The 27793-nt window shown below is 41.7% G+C and overlaps 2 protein-coding genes across 2 annotated transcripts; one reads left to right on the plus strand and one right to left on the minus strand.

Moving 5' to 3' along the window:
- Window positions 1-702: 702 nt before the first annotated feature.
- gja10a (gap junction protein alpha 10 a) lies at window positions 703-4377 on the plus strand. Its single transcript, XM_070841988.1, has 2 exons — window positions 703-2112; window positions 4339-4377. The coding sequence occupies exons 1-2, from the start codon at window positions 703-705 to the stop codon at window positions 4375-4377; spliced, it is 1449 nt and encodes a 482-aa protein (XP_070698089.1).
- Window positions 4378-9987: 5610 nt separating this feature from the next.
- bach2a (BTB and CNC homology 1, basic leucine zipper transcription factor 2a) lies at window positions 9988-25723 on the minus strand. Its single transcript, XM_070842889.1, has 5 exons — window positions 25457-25723; window positions 17438-18868; window positions 12069-12275; window positions 10138-10428; window positions 9988-10107 (listed from the first exon to the last, which is right to left on the minus strand). Exons 1-5 carry the CDS (start codon window positions 25721-25723, stop codon window positions 9988-9990), a joined length of 2316 nt encoding a protein of 771 aa, XP_070698990.1.
- Between the last annotated feature and the right edge of the window lie 2070 nt (window positions 25724-27793).

Below are 27793 nucleotides of genomic sequence, written 5' to 3' on the forward strand. Positions count from 1 at the left end.
AGGAATCACGGTCATGGACAGAAGGATGGAGTTTGTTGATATGGACCAGGAAGATGGGGGAGCGATCTCTTCGTGTTCTTTAATTGGATTGAGCCCCAGTGGTTCCAGTATTTGAATGAAGGAGAAAGAGGGGGGCACAAATGGGATTTTGAGGGATACAAACGGATAAGGTATGCATAAATATTATTTGGAAGGAAATGGGATGCATTCAAGGAATGGTTCCGAAACTTATTTTTAAAACTTTTGATTTAATCCAAAAATGGTTTAGGCACTATTTCCTCCTGTTTGAGTAAAATAGGAAAACAGCAGAAGCCAGCTGTTTTACGAAATTAAAAAAACAAGCTCTATTTGTAAGTAAGTATATAAATAAGTTTATAAGTAAGTAGTTCTATGTAGGAAACACAAGCATGGCATTAAACACTGCTTATGTTTCTTGCCTCACTGGATTTAATTTTAGTGATGTTACCAACTCCTGAGATCTCAGTCATCACTTCAATGAGTACAATGTTATCATAACCTGTAGCCTGAGTTACAAAAGTCAAACCAAAATTGCTTTAAACTGAAGCCTTCCTGACAAGTCCATAGCGAAAACTTACCAACCATGTAGTCTCAACCATGTGAAAGTGATGTGATGTGTTGCATATGCATACTGTGTCTCCACAGTTCGAGGACATGTGGCATTGAAGTGGTGAGAAGCTGACCATGGGTGACTGGAACCTGCTGGGCAGCATCCTTGAAGAGGTCCACATTCATTCCACCATCGTGGGCAAGATCTGGCTTACCATACTCTTCATCTTCCGCATGCTGATCCTGGGTGCGGCCGCTGAGGATGTATGGGATGATGAACAGTCCGAGTTTGTCTGTAACACAGACCAGCCAGGATGCAAGGCGGTCTGTTACGACCGTGCCTTCCCCATCTCCCTCATTCGCTTCTGGGTCTTGCAGGTCATCTTTGTCTCTGCGCCCTCACTGGTCTACATGGGCCACGCCCTCTACTGCATTCGAACCCTGGAAAAGGAGCGGCACCGCAGACGCGCCCAACTGAAGGAGGAGCTAGATGAGGCAGAGCTGGCTCTGGACGAACATAAGCGCATGGAGAGGGAGCTAAGGAGGCTAGACGAGCAGAGGAAGGTGAAGAAGGCTCCTCTCAGAGGTTCTCTGTTGAGAACTTACATCATCCATATCCTTACACGCTCCTTGGTGGAGGTCTGCTTCATCCTGGGTCAGTATGTACTCTATGGGGTCCAACTGGAGCCACTTTATAAGTGTGAGAGGCTGCCTTGTCCCAACAGTGTAGACTGTTACATCTCCAGGCCCACAGAAAAGACCATCTTCATGGTCTTCATGATCGTCATCGCTGGTGTGTCACTTTTCCTCAACATGCTGGAAATATCCCACCTGGGCATTAGGAAAATCAAACAGACACTGTATGGCGAGAAGTACACAGAGGATGACAGCTTGATTTACAAGTCCAAGAAAAAAGCCTCCTTACCACACCTCTGTGTGATGAGCAATGTATCACCTCACAACGGGCCTTTGACTCAGACCTTCAGAGTGATTCCAGAGGCAGACATGAAGCCTCCTCATTACAACACTGGGTTCAAAGCCAACCAGGACGCACCAAGACACAGTCAGACGAGCTATATCTGCCCCCAACCTAGGATGCCACCCAGGTGTGGCCAGAACTGTGCAATCCAAGTCCCCCAATCCCATGAAGGTCCAGAGGTTCACATAGCCATGGTGGACCGCCATCCAGCCTGGGCATCTGTGTCCAATGTGGAGGGAAGTACAACAAGCCATCAGGGGGATCCCCATGGGGGGGAGCACCCTCCCCCCAGCCATTTGGAAGCTCTGCTGTCCAGTAGCACCTTAAGGCCCAGCACTATCAGAGACCTGGATGAGGATGAGCGAAGAGAGTCAATGGGGAGTGAGGTCCTGATCCCCAACCCCAGGAAGACCAGCTTCATGATCCGGCCACCATCTGCGAGCTTGTCCTCCATCAGTGGCTCCACAAGCCCGTCCTTACATACCTCAGAGGAGTCGGATGAGCTGGGCTCCCTGCAAGGGGACATGCCCATGATGCCGCCTGCTGGAGGCCGAAGAATGTCAATGGCAAGTAAAGAGCAGTTTGTCCTTGTGTGTCCTAATGACGTTTCACACTAGTCCAGAGCATCGAAGGCAAAGTTGTAAAGTACATCTGATAGTCTTTAGCAGCCACTGTCGTCTTCATACAATAGTGAGAGGCTTCTGCTAGTGTATTATCTAAGAAGTCAAAGGGGAAAAAAGTAATTTTGAAGCTTGCTCACTAGTTGAGCTCTGAAGTTAAATTAGCCAAAAAGATGAGATTCCCAGTCATTGATAAGGAGGCTCCAGAGACAGTGTTTTGAAGAGAGGAAGAGGGAGATAGAAAACTAACTTGTGTTTGTCTGAATTATTTGCCCAATAAAGACAAATTGGCTGCTTCTGAGCACGGTGGATGGTGGTTAGCACTGCTGCCTCACAGCAAGAAGGTACCAGGGTCAAATCCAGGTTTGGGGTCTTTCTGTGTGGAGTTTGCATGTCCTCCCCGTGCTTGCGTGGGTTTTCTCCAGGTTCCTCCCACAGTCCAAAGACAGGATAACTGGTGATTCAAAATTGCTTGTGAGTCTGAAAGTGAAAGGCTCTGTCTCTATGTGTTGGCCCCATGATTGACTTTGACCAGTCCAGGGTGTGCCCTGCCTCTCGCCCAATGTCAGCTGGCCAGCCTCCCGCGACCCTGAAGGATAAGCGGTATAGATAATGGATGGATGGATGGATGCATGGCTGCCTCTGTCATTCAGTCTTCTCAGTGGAAGTAATGTGAACAAATCAAACTGCTCTAAAGTTATTTCACTTAGTTCCCTTCAGTTCTGACAGGAGGCAAAGCAGCAACAACAATAGAGAGGAGGTGAATTTGCCGGCATTAGAGAGACAGAATCAACACAGACATGAATTTTACACAGCAATATATCTCATATGAGATCAGATAGATAAATAAATATAGATATAGAACAATATATACATACGTCAACTATTGAACACAATCTAAATTAAATTAAAGATTTTATATGTAAGTTTGTTACCACGACATTAAACATTAAATTATTAATAAACAAACATTTATGACATATACTTAAACCAACAATTTGATTTAATATCTATTTTCTAGATTATAAGTAATCTTTCATAAACACAGATAGACAGTAGAAATGTTACCCTCAAATTAATAATTCATGTGGACTAATAAGTTTCATCAAATTTCCACAAAATTCCACCTTATGGACAATAGAGACCTTTGCCTAGTGGTGGAGGAAGTGTTCAGATCCTTTGCTTAAGCAAAAGTACTAATATCACACTCAATTCATAAATATGTCACCTGTGACTGTTACTATAATATACTATCTACTATAATAGTATTACATGCTATATGTTTACATTATTATTACTGAAATAGTCATATAAAAGCATTTTGAAATATTTTGCAGCTGATGATTATTTTCATTCTGGGTTCATCTACTGATTATTTTCTCCATGAGTCAATTGACTAAATTAGATAATTGTGAAAATAGAGAGAAATTCTAGGTGACACCTTCACAGCGCTTTTGTCCAACCAACACACCAAACCCTGAAATTATTTTTAAAAAACTAATTACAATTTTGAATATAATTAAAAGAAAAAGCAACAAATTTCAAATTTGTGAAGCTGGAACCTTGAAATGCAATTATCAAACTAGTTGTTAATATTTTAGTTAATCATTGCACCTGTGCTAATAATACTGGGTAGTTACATTTCTAACCAAACAAGTGGCGTGAGTGGAAAGTAAATAAGTAAATGTGCTTTGTTACATTATACCACTGCATTTAACATGTTAATGGAATGTCAATGACATAACACACTTTGGAAATACTTTTTAAAATTGTATCTACTTAATAATGCTGTGTTCTCCTTAACACTACTTTAACATGTCTTTAACATGACCGGATCCATAGATGTCATATTTACTTTTATGGTTGATACAATTAGTGATCATTAGTGCTACGTCATCAACAACATGTGACGTGACGTGTAAAAACTGTTTTTGATTAAAATTGTATAGGTCACAATGTGTTTTTCTCCCATACACCTTTTCTTACATTGGCGGTAAAGGAAGTAAAGGATTTATTTCTAATTACTTTTGTTGTTCCCAGTTGTGAAAATCCTCACGTCTCTGTGCACTTGAAGAACGTTAGGTGTAATTTTAAGCACCGATGTTGGATGCATACTAAAAGTTTTCTGTCCTACAACAGCTGCGGTCAAAGCCGTCTTCTTGTCTTTTTCAGAGCATGTTTCTAGATATCTCCTCTATCATGAAGAAGTGAAGCACCAAGGCTAACATCATGGCCATAGGAGCAGTGTTCCACAATCCAGCTGGGTCACAAACAAGGGTGAAGCTGTATCAATGATCCAGCCATCAACATTGATCCACCGCTCAAGTCACATGGGGCCAAAACCAGTCAAAGTCAGCCGTGATGAGGCAGAGAACTCAGTGCCAAAGCCCAGTATGTTTTGGATTTGAAGCACCTTAGAACGCCTACATGTGGGCGCTAACAGGAAAGGATTGTATCTTTTTAAAAACATCTTTCCATGCGTTGGCTGATTTTTTTTTTTAGATAATGCAGAAATAACATAATGGTTTTATAGAGCAAACTCCTCAGAGGATCTGTTTGCTTCTGTAACATGGACTTTATAAGCTTCAAATACTTTTTCTAAGTCAAAGACTTGATTAGAATCTGTGTGTATATGTGTATATACAGTCGTGATAAATTATGATCATTTATATTGTATTCAGATTAAATGCTTCTTAACAAAACAGCAATCATTTTGTCAATAGATATTTAATCAAAATCCACACACCTACACCACAATGTAGAATTCTCATGCTTTTTATTTTATTTCTCAACAAAAACTGCCTTGGCAAAATGCTGTTGTTTTTTTTTTCTTTAAACCCTTTTTCATATCAAATAAACAAAACATGACATGTTGCACAATATTTACAAAGGAATCTGAATAAAACACAGGTCATTTGAACATTTAAAGATAAAAAAGGAAATTAAAATGCTGAATCTGCATATAACAGTCATGTTGCAAGTACTCAAAAAAAAGGACACGTAAAAAATGGCTCACCAAAATCTACAAATACAATGAAGTAACCACTGTAAAAAGTTAGAAACAATGCCACAGAAACTGTCTACATGTTTATCATACAGTCCTTACCCATTAGAAGAGGTATGCTGAATCATCCAGGTAGATAAGTGCTTAGACTCTGTTCAACTAAGATTTCAAAAAAATTCAAAAATCCCCAACGCATTCTGTAAACAGGTTGGATTAAATAATTCCATTAGTCTGCCACCATGTACGGTAATTACATATTGAAGGCATGTGATTTCAAAATACTTCCATGAGGGGAAACTTTCCTGATGACCACTGCTGAAGAAATAACCAATAACTGCTGTACCTAGATTAGCGCTGCATTCAGAGATGATGGAAACTGAAGAAAAATGCAGTGTTACAGCTTTAGACTGAAAGGACAGAGCTGTAGTTCAGTCCCAAGTTTGGTGATACGGAGGATGTGTTAATATGGCAGCATACTGTGCAAACCGGTGGTTCTAAGTCGTGTCCTGCAGCCCGGGAGTCTGCAGGTTTTCCTCCAATCTGCTAATGAATCCATCCTCAACTTGGCCAGATGATCACCTGCTCATTTGAAAACATGCAGACTCCTGTGCGACATGGCTCAGAGCAACTGTTAGAGACATTAGAACATTTTAACCATATACATCATTTTCAAAATACAATAAAAGAAATGAGAAACACGTCATCAGTTCATATTCCAATATTGAAGTCCGACCTCTGACTTCCTAAATGTATCTCTTTCTCAAACTCCTGACTTTTTCAGGACAGGTGACTCTAATCATGCTCCATCCATGAGGAATACTGTGCAGTGTCTGTGTTCTACCCTGAGCCCTCAGAGCTGAACTTCTGCAGAGCAACTAACTTGGATTATCTCATTTTTCTGTGCTGCAGAGTTTTTGTGGAGGACAAGGAGCACCAGGAGAGGATTTCTCTTGGTAAACTCAAAAGGTAAAAGTCAAAATGAGGGATGGAATCATGCTGTGGCACACATCCATTTGTGTTCTGCTCTGTAAAAAGCACATTTACTGCAAATGAGTTTGTGCACAGTTTAACGTAGAATGGATCAAATTCTTTGGTGCCTCATTTTGATGTTTACTCAAGTGGAATTTCCTCTGATTTTCTTCAACTCCGTCACAGAAATGCAGCTTATTAATTACATCAAGTCTTTCAGTTTCTCTTGGTCCTCAATTATGAAATATTCCATGGTGACACTTACCAAAGCACTTCAATATTAAATAAATAAATAAGACGTTATCTGACAAATACACGCAAAATATAGAATGTAGCCATGAAATTATTATATCCATTTTCATCCCAGCAGCTTTTTTCTTTGCATGTTTTTGCATTTTTTCCCTCTGATTTTATAAAATCTGTCTAATAATTTCACACTTTCATGGTTATATGACATATTTTGTCTGTATCTATTGATATGATTTTCCATTTCATCTATTTACCAATGATAACTTTTAGTTCCATAGTCAGAGGGGGGGCCCTCGCCAACATTTTATCACACTGTTGCGACACGGTTTCTTAAAGCTACAGTGTAGTTTCCACTTCCTTCCTGAATAGTTAAGCCTCTGGAACCTCTAAGGCAAGAAATTGTAGCTGCACTTGTCAGATGCTTATTTTTCTCATTAATTCATCAACACTTTTAACTTGAACTAAAAAAGCTTCATCAGCTTATCTACCGACCTTAACGCCAAGGTCTTAATAATAACTTTACAAAACAAAAAGAACATGTAATACACCAAATTATAAACATACTCACGCCCCGTTAAGCTAAAATATTACAACTTAAGTAAGCACATGTGTGACTTGTGAATGAGGACTTATTTCTTATGAAATTGTCAACAACAATAGAATAAATCCATTAACAAATCAATTCTGAGAAAGGAGAGTGACCTACATGTTACATCTATGCACTTTCCTCTGCACCTGAGCCCAGCCCCCAACAACAAGAGTCCAAATAAATAAATGAACAAGTTCACATTAAGGAGTGTTCTTCACTGTACTCTGACCATTTGGTACATTCCAATGAGATTATTGAGGCTAGCAGTGTCCTGTGGCAATATCATGGCAGGGATCAGTTCACCTTTTCAACCACATCAGCAAATTTGTCTTTATTCATTTCTTTTTTAATTCTAGCTCATTCTAGTCTGCTAGCTCACGCTAGCATGATTAAGCTGCCGTCGTAATACAGATCTGCATGGTTTTAATGACAGCATTCAAATGCTCCACTTGAAAGCTAACAGTTAAACATCCATAAAGTTGGGGAATGAGCAGCCCTTTGTTCAAGGGTTATTACCAGATTTCTGAAAATCAAGTGCAATGAAATATTGCCAGCCACAGTATCAAACGATCATTTGACCTTCCTGTGGTAAAAGTGACTCCAGCCTAACCCCCGGTGGACAAAGCCCAATCACATCCAGCGTGCAGAAGCCATGGTCCTGCTCCGCTGGGAAGCTGACAGTGCAGCAGCAGAGTTGGGCAGCAACAAAGCAGACGGCAGCTGCACTCCCCCCCCTGCCACGTGCCTCACCATCGACTTTTCAACAGCAGATGAATTTGGCATCTCCCTAAATCAATAACGCAGCAGCGTGTTTGTTTGGAGCTTTGGGCTTCATACCATGCACTATTAGGGATACTGATCTGTAACTCCAACTTTTATTCAGTGTTTCAACAAATTCACATGTGATGCGTGAATGGAGGTGTCCTACACCAACACACTGTGCCCAATACGTTTAGAGGGGATACTTGTCTTATGTACAATACAAGCACAGTGCAGCTAAACACGTGATTACCAGAAGCAAAAACACTGACTTCTTGCTACTTGTAGGACCATAAATAAAAGGGTCATAAAGAGCACTTCTGATGTATCTAAGCTGCTGTTTAAATGGCCACACAAGTGGATTCAAACGTGATCCCACGTAACATGGACCACGCACACTTTGCATGACCACCATCCATTTTCCAAAGCATGATCTAGTAACAGAAGTATGCCACTAGATCATGCAGGAGCGTGTTTTGCTACATATTAAATGAATGATTAATGAGATACTACTGCGTTCTTTGGAAAATGGTCAGCAGAAATACAAGCGGAGAGCGGCTTGGTTCTTTAATCGATGTGAACACCAGGTGATTAGCTCGGGACTTGTTATAAGCGCCAATGTCACAATCCCAGGCGTCGTCTCCTGGAGATGCAGGGCAGTGCTTCAACTTCATAATGTAGTTCTGTCTCTTAGCGTAGACATGAAAAAAGGGAGAGGAGAAAAGTGTAGAAACGTCCATCTAAGTACAAGAAAAAGTAAAAGTGAAACTTGACCAAAGCAACTTTGCATAATGACAGTTCATTTGACCATTTCAGTGAATGTAAAATTTTACAAATACACACCTTTGGTAACAATTTACTTTAAAGTCCTATTCCACTCAACAATTACTGGATCACTAACAGTTTTAAAACAAAAATGTTTGGTGGATTTGGTTTGGTGTTGTACTGAATATTGAATCATTTAAAGGTTCAACATCTTGTTAATATATATATATAGTATATATATATTTGTTTTCCTTCTCAGAGTAAGGTATTATGGATGTCAGTCTCATGTCTGTGTATTATGTACAGAGCTGGAGTTTCTATTCTCCCAGTTCTGCTGACAGTGTGTGAATGCAGCATTAATGCCACAGGTGTGAGACCAAAACCAAAACCTGGACCAGCTGTATGTGGTAGCTCATGTTCTACCAGAGGTACTGGGTGGATAGAGAGAGGCCTTTCTTAAAGGGACAGTGTGTAGAGATGGAATGTAATATTCCTAATTATGTTTTTAATGATTTAATGAAGAATCATTGTGTGTTCATTAGCTTAGAATGAGCCCTTTATATCTACGTATGGAGCAGATCTTCTTCCACTGAGTCTGCCGTGTTTCTACATTAGCCCAGGATGGACAAACAGAGGGCCTTTAACGTGTTTTACGTTGAATTGGCAGCTTGAGTTTGGTGGTGTGAAGAGGAAGAGGAAGAGGAAGAGGAAGAGGAAACAGTGGTTGCTGGTGCTGGCCGACCATTTGGGATTATGAGAAGTTTGAGAACCCAAATTTAGAAAAATAGAGGATTTGCAATCTGCATCCTCACTGCAAGACACCACTAAATCCTGCTTACTGCACCTTTACGTTCCAGCACAAATGATTCCCTTTCTATCTATGTGGGTTAAACAAACAAGATTGTGTTTATAAGTTAATGAGTGGAATGTTTTTCACTTTGGATGGAGCCGGGTTCACGGTCTTTATGCTAAGCTAGGCTAAACTCATCGGGACTCCAGCTCTTTACTGAACACACAGACTGATCTGATCATCTTACTCTGAAGAAGAAAGAGAGGAAGCAGATTCTGCAAATGAAGACTGGCTCCAGTCAAATATGAATTCATTATCACAGATCAATTGCGTGTTATGAAGTAATTATCAAGACTTGACAGGACTGTAAAGTGAAGTGCCCGTACACGTCGAAGAGACATTACTGAACATTCCAAGGAATTCCTGAGTTTAATCTCCCATGATGCACAAGACAGGGAGGGAAGCTGACAGGAAGAAAAACCAGGATGAGACATAGAGGGAAAGGAGAAGAGAGAAAAAGCTGCCAGTGCTTTTGTGTTATCACCTGTCCAAAAATACCTGTTGAGCAGTATTGCTGATAAGACAACGCTTGTGTCATCCATTACAAAAATGAAAAACAAAGAAATACTTCAAATATCAAGGTATAGACAAGAAGCCTATGAGCGTGTCATAGACCTTACTGGTGACCTTCAGACTCTAAGTACAGTCCTGTCTCTGCTGTTCCTCTGTTGTGCATTTCTCAGTCATTTCCTGACAGAAATCCACTGTTACAGTGGGGCTACATACTTTCTCAGTGGATCCAAGCACTAGCAGACACTCTGGGTTCTCCCGCCCGGGACCTGACACCTCCACCCCAGGATGTCTGTCCTCCAGTCCACCCCGACTGGGGCCCACATCAGACAGACGTGCACCGTCGCTTTGTTGCGACACAGGTGACCTGGGCTGGGATGAGCCCTCGTCAGAGGAAGGCGATGGTGGGTTTGAAGTGAGGTCGATGCTGGCAGATATAGGAGGTGGCTGAGTGCCCTGCACCTCCCTGCACACTTGCTGGGAGAGGAAGGAGAGGTTCTGCCATAGCTCAGACATACAAACCTTCAGCTGGTTGCGTTCACTCAGTAGCTTCTCTTTCTCACACACCTGAAATGACAAGACAAGCGTCATCAGATCAGCATGAATGGTGAATGGTCTGTATCTGTAAATCTGCTTTCTACGCACTTTTCCATCACATCCTCATTCACCCATTCACACAGTGAAGGAGGAGACTGTTCTTTCACATACGTTCACACACTGAAGCTCTGCTTGGACACCAAGTGACCAAGGACACTTCGATGACCCACTCTACCTCTGAGCCACAGCCGCCCCAGACACAAATACTGAGCTGTACTGAGACTCGGTCCTTTGCTCAAAGGACAAACAATCTGTTAGTTCATTCTCAGATCAACAGGAGCACAGCATGAATTAAGCCTGGCTCAGTGTGGCATCATCCGAAGCTCTGCATCAGTCAGCCAAATACACGCGTGTACTTGTACACACGCGTGTGTGTGTGTGTGAGTGTACATTTCTGGTAGACTGCTTTGTAAAATGAACACGCTGTTTCTACTGTTTACATCACGATCAGCAAGATGAAACATGTCTCATGGGTGCTTTCAGCAACATGTTTTAGGGGGAGGGGTATTTCCAGTCTGGATATTAATATCTAACACTTGACCTCTAGTGGTTGTGTGAGTTGTGGTTCTAACAACATCATGGGGGGGGGGGGGGGACTGGATGGATCCACAAAGCATGTGACTTTGCCAAAGGAGGCCACTGTGTGTTTAGTCGTCCCTTCCAACAGTCCACGTAGGTTTCTTTTAACCATGAACATGATTGGTCATTAATCTTAACTTAGTTCTTCTTCTAAACATTACAACAAGCAAACATAGCCACTGCAGTTGTAGTTTATCAAAGTAGTTGTGTTGTTAGTTGAAAACTGCTGTGCTTTTTTTTGCCCAAACCTAACCAAACATGAACCAATGCAATGGTAAATTATGATCATATCAATGTCCATGGTCCCTGCTGATTGGGCCATACAATTCAAAAATGGTAAAATGGGTTCATTTTAAAGCCAGTGACAAATTACATTTTGTTGTGTTGGGCTTCTTGCTGATAACTCCCCTATAAAGACCTTGTAGGTCCTATTTTCAAAGTTTTAATTTCTATTGGGTATGATAACACTGATGTGATCTGGAAACATCTTCAATGAGGTATGAAACATGAGCCAATGATTACAGATGAACTATATCAACAAAAGCACTTTTTAGAGGCACAGCTGACCCTGCACACATCCATGGTGAGTAAAGTGGGTCACAGTTAAAACAGGAAGATGTTTACAATAGGCAGTTTGGCTAATCATTTTAATTTTCACCTTTTATTTTCTCACAATCTTATCAAAACTAGAAAATATGAAAATAAGACCCAAGATATGATGAGCTGGGATTATAATTTAACCCTTACATCTAACTCCACTGAAAGTTGCATTTCCTGGTGCTTGTGTGTAGGTGAAGGTGTAAACCCCATAACATCTGGTTTATGACCTGTCAGTGATGGGAGACTAGTTAACAGCAATCAGCTGGGATAGAGGAACTACAGTGCTCCATCATGGCTGCCAGAGGGTGTGTTACAACACACTACGTCCTGTCACATTATTTCATTTTCTATCTCTGTTATGTACCTTTGAGACCCTGTAGGTTGCTGTTTTGTTGGAATGACGTGTGTGTGTGTTTGTTGTATGATTGTACCAGTTTGTGGATTTCACTCTCCAGGTTCTGAATGCAGTCCAGCTTCCTCTTGCGACAGCGCTGGGCGGCAATGCGGTTTTTGCTGCGGCGGCGGATGTCATGGATGAACTCCAGCTGCTCTGAGGTCAGCTTGTGCATCTTGATGAGGATCTGGAAGTCATTGCGTGGCAGGTTGGTGATCTGGTCCACAGGAAAGGGGAGCTTAACCTAAAAGGACCACAGTTTTTTTAAAATCTAATTTTAATTCATCACTTTTATTATTCCCATAGTCACATACTCAGGTCATGTGATGACAACTGTGCTGGTTCTGACTAAATGTATTGTATATAAATGGTCTTCCAATTACTCAAAGTGCTTTCTGCTACTACATGCCATTTGCACACACACATTCATCCATTGATGGCAGAGGCTGTCATGCAAGGTGCCAGCCAGCTCATCAAGATATAATCTCATGCTCAGTCACTCACACACACACACACACACACAGATGGCACAGCCTTTGGGATGCCCCGATGCCAAATGTTGGGGATTGATCTGCCGATTTTCTGATCAGTGGATGACCTGCTTGACCTCCTGATAAGGACCATGTGATGTTAAAAAATTCAGAAAACACAAGTAAGTGGGCTGTGAGTTAGAATTATTTTGTCAAATAACTGTTTCCAAGCTCAAGAATAAACTGAAACATTTGGAAAAAAAGTATATAAACTTTGCAGTTTCAGTTTGATTTAAAATATCTAAATATTGAAATATACTGTGCACCTAATATCTTTTAATAAATAATGAAATAAATGTATTCTATCTCTTAATCTATGTTTTTAATCAACAGCGTGCCATTCTAATTGTAAGTTCTTTGTATTAAAGATGTAAGATAAAACATTATCAATCTAATTTTAAGTTGATTCTAACTTCAGTGTAGGCTGTTGGTTATTGTTAATCATGTGAAAAGTTGCTGGGATTGATAGAAATGTATATGTTATAAATATAAGCAGCATTATCTGATGTATGTAAATGGTAAATGGACTGTAAAGTGCCTTTCTAACCAGGTTGGCTTCAGGAGCAACCTGAAGCCATCGGATCTTCTGATTTGTCGTCGACCCCCTCTACCTCTGGGGTCCCTTTCTAGACTGAAACCAAAGTCACGCTGACCTCTGGACAGCTCTTGGGTTACAACATTAGGATGTTGCTCACACATTAATGCATTAGTAATAGGACTCTGAATGCAGGTCTGTAATGGAGTCTGTAATTTACTCTCTACTTTTTCTTATGTAAAGGATCTGAATACATCTTTACATTGACATTTACTAATACGAGTAGCATCCACCATCAGTTCTGAGGTGACTGATGAAGGGAAGTGTGGTGTAACCTCCACTAGGTGTCAGTGTTAAGCTGCAGCTGTGACACAAAGAGAGCACAGGTTGAGCTCTTTGTTTCACAGTCAGTCATTACGTACACTCATTTTGCTCCTCATTGTGCAGAATTTGAAATGTCTTATTATCTAACTTATTATCTATTTCTTTACTGATATGAAACCATGTGATTTAATTGGTTGTTTGTTAAAATGGTTGTATTATTTGAATATGTTTTCCTTTTTTATGCATTTTACTTATGCAAGCATCTGTTTACATAAGGGTCATTTACTTCAACCTTTATTTAGTGCTCTCTTTTTCTTCTTTCTTCCATGTCCTGTTTAATCGTTGCATTCATTTATCCCTCTATTGATCTGCTTATTTATTCAAGGTTCATACAGTTCTTAATAGAATTATAGTAGATGTAGGTATCCTTTCATTTATTTGCTGCTTTGTTTGAATCCTAAGCTGTAGCTGTGGCCTTCTAAAGCAGAATCCTTACCTTTTAAGCATTACTCATTTATTCCATTAAAGTGTTGATGAGTGCTGACCACTTCCACTCTGTGTTCTACTCTGAGTGTCCATCACCACAGCTGCTACAGCAGCCTATGCCGTTCCTTTCATATCACCAGTGTTCAGCACAGTGCTGCTAGTACACAACGATGACATCATCCACTGCTGACAGCACAAGAGAAGGAAAAGAGAGGCCAGTGTGTGTCTGTGTGTGCATGATATGTTTAGGTGCTGCCTGTCCTTTACTCTATAGACGTCTATATATAGCTCTCAGCAGTCACATAATAAGGTTGGAATGACAAAGTGAGCCTTCGATGGTCATAAATCCCCTCACCAATCTCATACTGGAGACTCTCTCTCTCTCTCTCTCTCTATCTCTCTCTCTCTCTCTCTGGTGTTCTGGTTTCCATTTTTAACACTGCGTGTATCCTTTGAGATGCTCTTTGTCTTGCTGGTGCTTAAAACTCGTTAAAGGCGTTCACATCAATATTTGCATAGATGTGATAAAGGTGAATTAACTGTTGAGTGGTGTGACTTATCCACACAGTAACTGCTCAGTCTGATGCTACAGTGTGTATGATCAGGTTTTTGGAGTATCCCACTTATCTATTTGCATAAACATCATGTCCTGGTTTTGAGAAACCTTGATATGCCACCTGGAGAAACCCGCTAGAAACCAGGATCTTTAGGCTTGTAAACACCAGATCCTGGTTTCCGTACAGAATAAAGTGACTGAGATGGATCAAATCAACACACCTGCAGGCGGATGATCAGAAACCTTATGCTCATGTATACAGGAATATGAATAATCCAGTTTTTCAAGTGTCTTGTAAACACCATATCCTGAATATGATACAATGAATATATAGCCACAGCAGACACTGTGATTAGCTACATGGGTTCAAAGAAAAGAAGAGAAAAGAGTGGAAAGAAGGGGTGGAAGCCTCAGGATTAGTTCAATATTTTTGGAAATGTGCTTATTTGCTTCCTTTCTGTGACAACACAGGATGTCACAGTGTCAGCAGTGTCATATATGTTGTGTTATGATACAACATATACATACATGGGCTATAAATATACATAGAAATGAATTTACTAATTTGTGATATTGCTGCATTAGTATTTGATGCTACTCTCTTTCATTTGGATTTTGCTGGGTTGATTTGGTATCTTTTGCTCAACTCAGCTGATACTTTTTTCTGCAGTGACCAAATTTCCCAGCAAAATTCAACAATTTCATGTAATTGCATAGTACAAGACTTGTGACATCAGCTCCCCTGCTAGTGTGGGCTTTAGTGAGGCCACTTATCTCCAACAAAGGCTGAGCTGTAATTTACACGTTTCTTTTTCTGGAATTACTTACGCTCACTTAAATAATACTTCAGTAAGCAGGACAAAAGTGAAACGACAGAATGCAAAGTGGAGTGGAAAGGGGGTCTTGATGGGCTGGCCTAATTGGAGAGGGCAGATCTGTGGTCAGGAGTAGCAGATGGTGGAGGGAATATGGACAGGACACCTTCCACATGCCTGTAGGGCATCTTAGAGTGTGGGCCACTCTGTGGGTGAAACAACTGGGTCAGGGCAAAGAAGTGGGACAGACCACACACACATATACATATACATATACATATACATATATACATATACATGTACATATATACATATACATGTACACATATACATATACACGTATACATACACACATATATATACATATACATACACACATATACATATATACGTATGCATACACACACACATATATATATATAAACATATACATATACATATGCATATACATACACATATACATCGACAGGAGTGATATACAATCTAGGTATGCACACACCCACACAACAAATGAAAACACAACTTAATGCAGAAATATTTCAATTAAAGAAAAAGAACAAAAGTCGGGGGATCACCAAAATAATTACATTGATTCTCTGGGGACCGTCCATAAAAGTCTCATAGTAGTAAACCTATTAATTATTATGTCAGTGTTCGCCAGAGAGCCATGCTGCTGTGATTTGTATTTGCCAGACACCAACACACACTAAAGTAATTCTCTATTTAGTTGCTGATGAATGCTGATATGGTCCCAAATTTAAACTGATAAAGCGACCACCTCCTCTGCAACAGAAAAAGTTCCATTTGGTTTAGGAGAGCAGGCCCAAGGATGCGTCACCATGTGGACTTGGAGGAGCCCGGGATTGAACCACGGGATTTTTATGGACGGTCCCTAGAGAATCAATTCTAATTATTTTGGTGATCCCCTGGCTTTTGTTCTTTTTCTTTAAGTGAAATACTTGTTGTGCTTTCATTTCTTATGTGGGTGTGTGCATACCGAGATTGTGTATCACTCCTGTATATGTGTATGTTTATGTTTATGTATATGTATATGTATATGTCTATGTCTATGTCTATGTCTATGTCTATGTCTATGTCTATGTCTATGTATATCATGACACACAACCAAAAAACAAACCAATTTCTATGCCACAAAGTTTTCCATAGAATTCAGGAAGAATATGAATGAATCATCACTTGGAGTGCAAAGACAATAGCCATAACCTCTGCAGATTTGGAGGTGCTGGAGTGTGCATTCTCACGTCGCCGCTTATCAAGATAGTGTAGCATTTGCAAAAATAAAAATCCCATAGTTATTTTTCACTACCTGCTCCCACCAGCAGCAAAACTTAAACTGCCTGCTCATCCACAGAATTCCAACTCCATGGTCAAGCTAGAACAGGCTCGCAGTAAAAACAGTTCCATAAACTACACCATACACACATGTGTAGTTGTTAGATTAGGTCTGTATTTAGAATCAGCGTGAAATGCCCTCCAAGTGACTTTTCCAGTATGTTTATTCAGAGAAGCTGAGCGCCTGCCCTGTGGATGAGCCTGTGAACACATCTTCACAGGCTCACCCACAGGACAGAGACCACAACCACTCAAATCTAATAAAGCGAATATTGTGTATGTGTGTGTGTGTGTGTGTGTGTGAGATAGAGAGAGAGAGAGAGAGAGAGAGAGAGTATGAAACCCATCTCAGATCTCATCAGATATTACATGTGCTTAGGCATCACCATGGCAACCATACAGCTCTCTTAAATCCAAGCTTGTGCGTCATTTCTCCTTAGAGATGAATCCTCCCAGCAGTGAATCTCACCTGATCACTGATACATGTCAGTTCACTCATGGCTCTTTTCTACTTGTGCTACTGTTACACTACATTCACAGATAAGCATTTCAGTCATTTTATCGACTAAACCCATCATGCCAAGCGGACATGTTTGCTGTTTCCTGCTTGTAATCCCATTCCAGTTGCTCACTGTCAGGTGTCTGATTGTGTCTTTATGTAACTGACTGATGGAAATCTTGGGAAAAGATTCCAGTGTCAGAGTCCAAAGTCCACTCAAGGTCGGTCTTAGGAGTCATGGAATTAACCTTGATACTAACACAAAGAGGAAGCCTGGGCAAGAAAGTATAGTAAAGGATCATACTAACCTCAGGGCCAGATATTCTGGAGATGCCACTTTCGCTGTCCCCCTCTGAGAAAGAGCCTGATTCATCACTGGAGTTGCCACCACTTGCACCAAATCCCAGTTCACTTTTGATCTTGGTGCAACCCTGAGAGAAGACGACTTCTCCCCTGTGGGGGTTCCTGTGCTCCACTACACCAGCCAGGCAGTGAGACAGTCCAGAGGTGGAGCCTGAGTGTGGGGATGAGGAAAAGTCAAACTGGGGAAGGCTGGATGGCGAGCTACCACTGCCTGCGTCTTCTGGGTAAGAGAATGAGGAGCGGGAGCTGGAAGTCTGAGTTCGGGGCTCAGACAGAGTAGGAGAGTGGGCAGATGTCTTGATGGGAACAGGGCAGCTGGTGGTGAGGCATGAACGACCAGAAGAAGGAGCTTCTACCTGCATCAGGGTTGACACTTGTTCCCTGAATTTGTCATCCATGTAAGAATGGGCCAACATTTGTTGCTCGCTAGTTGCTGATGAGAATATGACACTGCGTCTGTCCACCTCCCCCTCATGTTTAGAGGAGGAGGCTTTGGACACTGGACTTTCCATGTTCTTGCCATTGCCACTCAGCACTGCTGGTAATTCATCTTCAATGCCAGTCTTGAGGTCCACTAGTCCCAGAGATTCCCTCTTATTCCTCTGCCTGTCTTTGACCAGTTCCCTGTAGTGGTCGAGGGACAGTCTGTTGGTGAGTAGCTGCTGAATGGTGGTGCTGGGCACACCGCTGAGATCCAGGCCACCTCTCTGGAGATAACTGCGCAGGCAAGAAGGTGAACCTCTGTTCGGAGAGTGCTCAGGTGCTACTGGAACCCCTTCAACCTCTAGCTCCATCTCTAGCACCTCCTCAGTACACAATTCTGGGTTGCAACCACTCCTTTCATCACCGTCTTCCTCTAACACAAATGGTTCCTCTTTGATCATGGAGGGTGTCAGAATAGTTTGTGGAGCAGCACTACCGTCTGCGAGTAGTGAGCTCACAGGGCTGACTGAGGTATGGTTGGCCAAAATGATATCATTGCTGCCAAGATGGTTTTCTTCATTGTGCTTGTTGTCACTGATTTGGTACTGATATTTTCTGTATTTAGGACATTGAGAAAGGTCAGCAGGAAGTGACGCAGTGCTTGCTACATGATTGTTCTGCTGCCTCATCTCTGTACAATCATCCAAGGATAGTGCCTCAGAAAAGACTGTATCCTTGGCTGTGATGTCAACATCATATTCCACCTTGCCATTACTGGCATGTTGGCTGTCGTTTTGTAGCTGGGCTTGAAGGAACCGGAAACAAGAGTCCTCCAAATTGTGAACACCCAGGAAGTCAGCGCACAGGATGACCTCATGGATGTTGTCCTGACTTAAAACCAGCTTTGCTGTGTAAGCAAACTGGAGCAGTGGCCCAAACCCCTTCGCTGTCACCTGTAGGAGAGTAGAGAAGACATTTCAATTATGTGAGATGAAAGACTGTCAGTGCCTTTAGCATCAGCTTAGTGGTAGAAGTGAGTAAATGTTACATCAAAAAGATTCCTACTTTGTGGAACAGCAGTTTGAAATGAAAGCTTGAACAATGACAGTATTAGTAGTATTAGTAGTATTACCAGACATCTGTCTACCTTGCAGCTTCCAACTTTTCAAAATCAAATCTGCTTTGGGGCCCGTCTACTGCATATTGTGGAAGCATATTTTTTCATTTTTCATTTAAACACAAGCACCAAAGGGGGATAACACAGGGTGGTTAAATTACCTTTAGCCTATACGATAAAGGTTCACACAGTAAATTACTATTAGATGTACATTTCTACAACACCAGTCCCATTTCGTCATTTCTCCTTTGTCATTCTTCTGCTCAGTGTTGGGTTACCGTCAACAAAATGCAATACTTTATGATGTGTTTTTCACAAAGAGAAGGTTGCAAGACATGTAATGTGAAAACCCTGGAGGAAGTGTTTCCTGTCATGGTAACATTCATGGCTTAACATTGTTCCAGGACAAAGGCAGGCATTATACTGAATTTATCAAGACAAGAGGTACATATGGAGGAGGTTTTGAGTTTGTATTAACTGGAGAATAGGCCAAATTAAAAATGAAAGCTTGTCTTTACTATGAGTCTGAATACAGACCTCTCTGCGACTGATGCCTCTATTTGAGAACTTAAGGGAGCGGAAGCCTACAATACAATATAGAACACAACAACACAACACAACGACCTTTATTTTGGTCTCTAAGAGATCCGTTATACTGTAATTAGTAAAATAAGAATAATATTGTGTTACAGTATTTTGATATTATGGACAGGAAAAAGAGAATAAAAACTAAAACTTTAACAAATGGGTGGTTAGCTAGAAATGTATGAAACTGAATTTTATCCAACAAGCAACCAATCAACTTTTGTCAGAGTTATTTTGCCACATTTTATTAATCTTTTCCTCTTTCCCACCCTTCACACTGTCATCTCCCCGGCTCTCTTCTTGTTCCCTACAGTAAGCATGGCTACTGTGTGTGAACGTCGTGGAGGGGAGTGTGTTTTGCTGTATGTGTGTGTTTACTCTACATTAATGTGTGTACATTAAATATATGTGTGTGTATAGTGGAGTGCATGTAAGCCTATTTTCAGTTAGCATCAGCAGCTGCTGTCTTCTGTGCAGAAACGCAGCTTTGCACACCTCTGCGCACAGAGAGGAGTCAACATTACAAGCGAGAGGCAGCAGAGAAGAATGCAGCACAGGAGGACGACGAGAATAATCACTGAGTTTGAATGATCATTAACCACTTCCCATCTAGCTTACAGCCTTATTTACCTGAAATAGCTTCAAGATTAAAACATTTACATTGACTTAAAGATTCTTTTTTGGCTGTGCCACTCCATCAAACGGAAACATTCTACACTGAGCAAGAGAATTATCTGTTTCACTTGACTTCTGCTCTTTGATATCTTCCTGTGACATTGTTCTTTGATATGAAGGAATGTGGGAGCTCTGAAGAAAAATGACTTCTGTGTCTCTGTTAATCATTCACTTTGTTATCACAAATACACATCTTTTTTTTTCTCAACAAACTGAGATTACTGAGGAACTCAATCAACACTGTTTAGACAGAAACGGCCAGACGAATTCTTCAAAAGCACCACAACAGAGCTACATGTGCCTGACACCCATGGCAAAAATGGTCCTGATCAGCACATAGTTATCATTCTTTACCCCCCTGTTCCTTTAACCAATCTGATATAAGCATGCATATACGTATCCACACTGTGTGCATGTGTGTCTGTATGTATTTCTATGTATTACAGAGTAACATTTAACCCGAAGTTGAGTGCATTAACTCTACTTCATCTTTTTTACTACTTAGTGTGTACTACACATCTTGGTGTGGTTATTTGGTTAGCTGGAAGGAAAAAGAGTTGAGTTGAGGTTCAGGTTGCACTTATTTGCATGAAATTGGAATTGATCATTACATAGCTTTATTTAATAGCTTTATTAGTCCATTGACATGAGGCTAAACAAGACTGCGTTGAAACCTATCAGATGGGCCATGAATGGCATGTGATAGATTTGGTACACGCTGCGGTCAATCAGTGAAACTGCTGTCAAAGTCCCCTGACGATGGAAGTGAGGATGGTCTGCGCCTGACTGCAAAAGCCTCTGGAGAATGTAATAGATGTTCTTTTCGTTTTGAAAGTGCATCGGTTAATGGCTGACTTTCTGGCTGGCCAGTCAGAAATGATGAATGAAAAAAGAGCAGCGCACAGAGGCGAGGAGAAAAGGCAAAAGAAAAAAATATGGAGAAATCACAAAAGAAACGTCTAAACAGCACTTGATGGAAGATGGACGAGCTGCAGTTTACAGCGTCCACTGAGAGTTCAAGATGGGTTTTCATGAAGTATTACATTTTTGTGTAAGGGGTTGCTGGTTGTGGTTTCAGAAATGCTGCAGGAAATGAGGTTATCTTGCAGGTCCAAAATGGTTTCTTTCATTCCATTCCAGGGGTGAAGGTTTTTTTTTTTTTGATAAGATTTGGTGGATGCACTGGTTTCTAGTCTGATAAACCCTTAACTGTGAGGGCAATCTGTTCCACGTAAACCACAGGATATAAGTCCAAAAATTGATTTGATTGGTTGATTTGCAACGTCTAATAAAGTAAACTCCAGCATAACTTCATCACTCACTCACTCACTCACTCACTTAGTAAGGCAGGGAATGACCTTTGCATTTAGAGGCCTGGCCCAGCTTTGCTGAGGTCCAGACAAAAAACATATCAGGTAAGTACAGCTTATTCTTTGCCAAGTTATGAAAGCCAAGACCACTGGTGTTTCCCCTTACTGCCAGAGTTCAACAGTCATATCACAGTGTCCTTAACATATTGAATTCCAAATTTGTTGAGCTCTGAGCCGCAATGGGTTGCAGTAGGCTAATTCATGAGAAAGTGAGAAAATGGACAGCAGAACCAAGAAGAATAAAATGATCTGTGTTTTATACTGTATAACGCTATGCTTAGAGTCATTAGGGGACTTTGAACTGGTGGAGGCCTGTGCACATGATTACTGTATAAGGTGGAGTCACACAGATATATTAATCACTATGACAGATATGGGGCATTACATGGTAATATCAGCCACTGGGATCAGGAGCTGTTCCCTGATCAGCCCCAGTGGTGAATGGAGGTGGCAGCAACTAACAAAGTGGCCGCATTGATATTCATGCCCAACATTTTTTCAGAAATAGATCAGTTCATGTCAGCCCCACTGTTCCATCCATGTGCCCTTCCTCTTATAACCTTATTTAGGTCAAGATAGCTCTGTCCTTTTGTCCAGCACCCTCCTGCCCTGGCTTTACATCCATACTGTTCAGCTCGTTCACACGGGGACACCCACAATCAAAGCCTGTAAAGTGGTCTTCAAGCAGCGTGGGGCGAGTTACTCTCAAAATACAACGTATTACTTATTGGTGTCACTTTAGAACATTACTGTCTGTGCAGATGAATGCATTACACTAGTCGTTACACTACTATTGTGTTACTTTCACCCTGCATCGAACTCGTCAGTTGTGCAAATGTGGTATAAGGAAGACTGCTTTGCCCGTTAGCTGACCAGAGAGCTTGAAAGAGCAGACTGAATGATAAAGGTTTCCTGTGACCAGTGCCAGTAGAAAGATACATTCTTTGGTGCAGCTGCTCCACAAACTGTGTGTTCTGTGTTCAGTGTCGGCAAACTGTAAATATGGCAGAACTTTGAAAACAGAGTTCAAGAGGGTGTGAAAAAATTGGGAGGTGGAGGAAACTGGTGGTGTTTGCTCAGTCAGCCTGGGTGGGGGTGGCCATGGTGGTGCGCTACAGCTCCAGAATGGCTTGGTAACAGATTACTTGACATTATAAATGTAATAATATTACTGAAATCTTGTTACATAACACATTATGCTATTTTGTTCATGCTAAAAGTAACATTCTACTGTAACACTGCCTTTAAAAGGTCGACTTGGTTCCCCAGGACTGACACCAGACCAGGGCCTGAGTCACTTTACCTGTCTTGGGTCTGTTAATACTGTATGTTACTCGACTTTTCATTATACTCCACTGGCTCCCTGCTCCGCTCTGCGAACAGAGGCTGCAGACCGGCCACATCAAGCAGCGCAGAGCAGATGAGTCATGCAGGAAGTCAGACAGCGAAACAGCATAAAGGTCAATTTTCAAAATAAAACACCCCATGCAGACTCCCAATCATATATCCCACCACTGCATCAATATGATTTCGTAACCAGTGGCATGAACACCATGGACAATGAGGAGTTCATCTTGGAGGTGGAAAAACACTTAAGCCTGCTATCTGTAGGCTACAGCACAACAAAGTGGGAAACACCTAATACACAATCAAATCAGACACAAACAAACATGCTCATGTTAGAAGCACAAAACTCAAAGGAAAATGAACAAATAAACAGAATCTGAGAGTCAACTCATCAGCCAGATAAAACGCTCCACTTCTGAAATGCTCCGGGTGGAAAATGAAGAACGGAGCAAAACTGGACCTCAGCCTGAACGCAACACAGAAGTATAACACCCATGTGGATCCATGTGGATCTCTAATCCCAGCTGACACTGGGCGAGAGGCCTGGGTCTGGACTGGTCGTCAGTCAATCACAGGGCTGACACCTAGAGACAGACGACCACTCACATTCACACTCACAGACTATTTAGAGTCACCAATTAACCTGCACGTCTCGTGGGAGGAAGCCCGAGTACAAGGAGAGAACCCATGCAAGCACGGGGAGAACATGCAAGGCAGATTCGAACCCCCAACCTCGTCGCTGTGAGGCATCAGTGCAAGCCAGCGCACCACCATTCAGACTGCTTTTAGAGAAATGATCATCTTCATTTTATTCATACTGTAGTGGCATTGTTGATGATGGTATTTTTGTTGCTGTCGAGTCAACTCTTGTTTACTGATAATTCAGGTCCCTGTGTGTGCTCTCCTTGGTACTGGGGTGATGCTGATGCTGAAGACTGGCAGATTACTGACTGCATGATGTTTCACGATGGTTAACTGCCAGTAAAGTTACTAGTAGTGAGCTGGGTGCAGTGATCCTGTTTCAGGAATATTCTGCTGACTCTGTTAAGCTGTGGCTGCTGCAGCAGCACCTGTGACTGGCAGGCAAGTCTCTTCCCCATTATCTGGATAGACTCAAAGACTGGATTCAGGATCCAAAGACTGACAGCCACTGTGTTATATTCTTTTAGATTCACTGTCAGCTATCTACAAGAGAGTCGTCTATTATGATAAATGAATACAAGATCAAGTTGAACAGACCACCTGAGTTAGGAGGCTTAGTAGCAGCAACAGAACTTTAAGCTCTTTGTAAGTTGCTAAACTGTTCCACATATGTTCCCCATATGTCCAGATAGAGATATAATAGGAATGTTATACCAAACTAATTATGTTATTCAGTGACTGGGGAAGAGGGCCCACAAACAAAACTCTCCCCTGCTAGTAGGCCTGTCCCATGAACACCCCTGCTATGGGCTGCTGAAGGCGACTGTTATGCTTCAAGTTAAGTACTTGTTGGATTGTCCACAAGCATCTGATTGGGATTATTAGTCATATTGCTGTTATCATTAATATAGTTACTGTTGTTATCATGGCTGTATGGTTTCCTGTTAAAGGAGAGTTTTTCTCACCAGTGCTGTTTCCTCATGTGGGATTGGGTCTCTGTTAAATTAAAGGGTGTATTAGACCCTACAGTTAGACACAGTATAATGTGCAGTCAATGTCTTATCATAACATTTGTTATCAAATGGTGCTATATGAACTGATATAGACTGATTGATTGATTGATTGATGTACAAACAGCAACGTACAGACATAGACTAAACAATGGCTTTGTAAAATGAATACCTCATACACCATCACCCAGAGACTAACTTTTGTGGAGCACAGCACCGAATTCCAGTGCTAGTAAACTAGAGTGGATGGCCAACTCACACTGGAGCACTTCACAAACACTCATCCAACTCTGCACAACTTGGTCCATAGACACACGGCGTTCTGTATATTTCTATTCTATTTCTAGTCTCCTCTGGTGCTGGTGTTGTAGCAGAGGCTGTACTGCTATCTGCAACACATTTTGGAACTCCCACAAACTACAACATTCACATGAGGTGTGCACATGTGAAAGTAGGCATGGTTTGAACTTTTCTCTCAGCTCTTTAGTTTCATTCTTCCATTATTACGAGTATACCAGTACAAACGAATTAGAGCAGAGACATACTGAAGATGAGTCATGGCAAAGATTAAAAGAGGTGTGGCAGCTGAGGCTGAAGTCCCTCCTCCAATAAGATCCTAATGGTTTTATTAGCTATAGGTTGAATTCCCCATAATAACAGTAACCCCAACCCATTTTTGTTAGATGATAAATGGCCATATCTTTCAAAGTTTTTTCACACAGGCTTTCTGTCATACATTTTTGTGAAGGTGAGTGTTCTTTTTCTTTTTTCTTTGTTCTCATTTTAGCCCTTTACCTTGTCCGGCAGGTTAATGATGGACTCCGCTTCGCCAGGTGACCCATCGTGCCCCAGCAAGGCCTGCAGAAAATACCGGCTACTAGCAGCGAGGACGGCCTTGTGCGCGCGCACCTCCCTCCCCTCCACCAGTACTGTCACGTCACACAGGATGCCCTGCCGCCGCTGCTCTTCCAGGCTCAACAGCACGTTGGTGCAGTGGACCTTGGATTCATACACGTACACAGGCGCTGTCGCCTCACCATCCCGCTCCTCGCCCGCCGACATCACTCCCTCAAGCACCCTGCAAAGAAAGAAAGAAAGAAAGAAAGAAAGTCAGATAGCTACATGGGTGCAATCGCTGCATGAGAGCTGCCTTTTCGTCTGTCTATCTAAGAGAAGATATTTTAACACAGGACAGCTGAAACACTAACAGTCTTTTTCTTTACAGGCAGACTGCTGTGATATCTGAGCACGATGGGGGGGTAGTAGTATTTTACAGTAGTATTTTAAAATGGCTGCTGCTGGATTTTTGGGGTAAAATATGACAAATGCAAATGAGGTGGCTGCTAAAAAGAATGTGATTGCTGCAGTCTAGAGGCCTTGTGACTTTGTTACGAAGGAAAATATAGCCTGGAAATATCTGTGTGTAAGATTTGCAGCATGTGCACTTCAAGTTCAGGTTCTGTAAGGGAAATTACACTTGATCGTGCCAACTTCCACTGTTTGATTATGCTGATTCCAGTACAGTGTGAGACACCCTTGGCCTGTTTGCCTAAATGAAGGCGCCTGGATATCATCAAAAGATCCTGACCTTTGGCTTAGGAGCCTCTGTCTTGAGAACAAAGGAATGCAAGATGCTAACCGAAGGAGGCAACCTTGACCGAAGGGGAAGGACCGAGCCAGCACACAAAGAGAGAACACCTGCCCGACGGCGTGAATCACAAACCAACCCTCCGTCTGTGTGCCATGCTCTGAGCATTACTAGTGCGACAGTACTGCAAGACATGTTTGTCTCATTCCTCTTTGTTGTGAGTGAGATAAATATTAATTAATACATTTGCCATGATTCCCATTTCAGAATCAACAATCAGCTTTGCATTGTTATCCACACAGTGGTAAATACAAAGAGCCTCGCTGGTTCTTCTGTCACCTCAACACCCCTCTGACAGTCCCAGACAGAACAGTGGGAGGATACAAGGGGGTATTAACCTTAAACATTGCACGGTTATTGCAGTGAAATTCTAATGTAGTGTGAAACATCTACTATAGATGATATAAAGCACCTTCCACATTGATTGCAGGCAGTTTTATCCATTGTGGTTCATTTCAATGCCGTAGTACATAAAGCCCCAACACAGACAGCTGAGCATGCAGTCTGTCTGTCTCATCAGCCCTTGGCTGTGTGTGTGTGTGTGTGTGTGTGTCAGCAGGCATACAGAGGGCTGCTTTCTGCTGATTCATTACTTTTGATCAGGCAGAGCCCAGCACTGGGGGCTTACTGAAGCACTGTTCTTGGTTTTCTCCCTGTGGTCCACAGGCCAATCATCTCGCCATTGTAGATCATCTCATCCTCCCCCTCAGGGAGGCTTCAGGCTCAGACCATTCTCTATTGCTTTTCATGATGCTTGCAAATTGTTCGCTATGACTGTACCAACTAGACGACTAGATTCATATTTTATGGGCTTTCTGCCTGCTGGAAGTGAAAAAAAGAAAGGGGGAAATGCATTCAGTAACACTGCTCTTTGTGTCTGGTCTGATCTCCTGTATTCCTCAGAGTATTGGCTGAGACGCCCCTTTCCTATCATTGTATTGTACTCTACCGTACCTACTGTACTCTGTACGCTGTTGACCACTCACTAGAATCCTGGCTGTGCACAGCCATGGTCCTGATAAGTCCTCATGGAATGGGTGACTCACTGACCATTTATTTTGAGCCAAACTGCCCACCAGAAATATATTGGGTCACTCACATCAGGTAACTCTAAGCTGCTACATGTAAGATAATGTATAATGTATATAATGTATGATACAATATAACGCATAGCAAGGTCATTAAACTGCTAACCATATGCACACATTGTTCACGTGCCTCCTTCTAAAGCAGTACTGGACGGTGATGGATACTGTGTTCGGGATAAAATACACCTCAGTTACTCTCACACCAGTGTGATCAGTTCCTCTTTAGAATTTTAAGCAATAGGCCTTAAGCAAAGTGTCTGAAACCGTTTAGACCACAAATAAGACATTGGAAGGAGGTGATTAAGGAAATTTACAAAACAGAGATGATAACGCATGGGATTAGGAAATCAGTTCATTTATTTAAATTAAGAAAGAAAGATTAAGATTAAGATGAAG

Source organism: Pempheris klunzingeri, chromosome 13 (genome assembly GCF_042242105.1).
Source record: "Pempheris klunzingeri isolate RE-2024b chromosome 13, fPemKlu1.hap1, whole genome shotgun sequence".
NCBI classification, from domain to species: Eukaryota; Metazoa; Chordata; class Actinopteri; order Acropomatiformes; family Pempheridae; genus Pempheris; species Pempheris klunzingeri.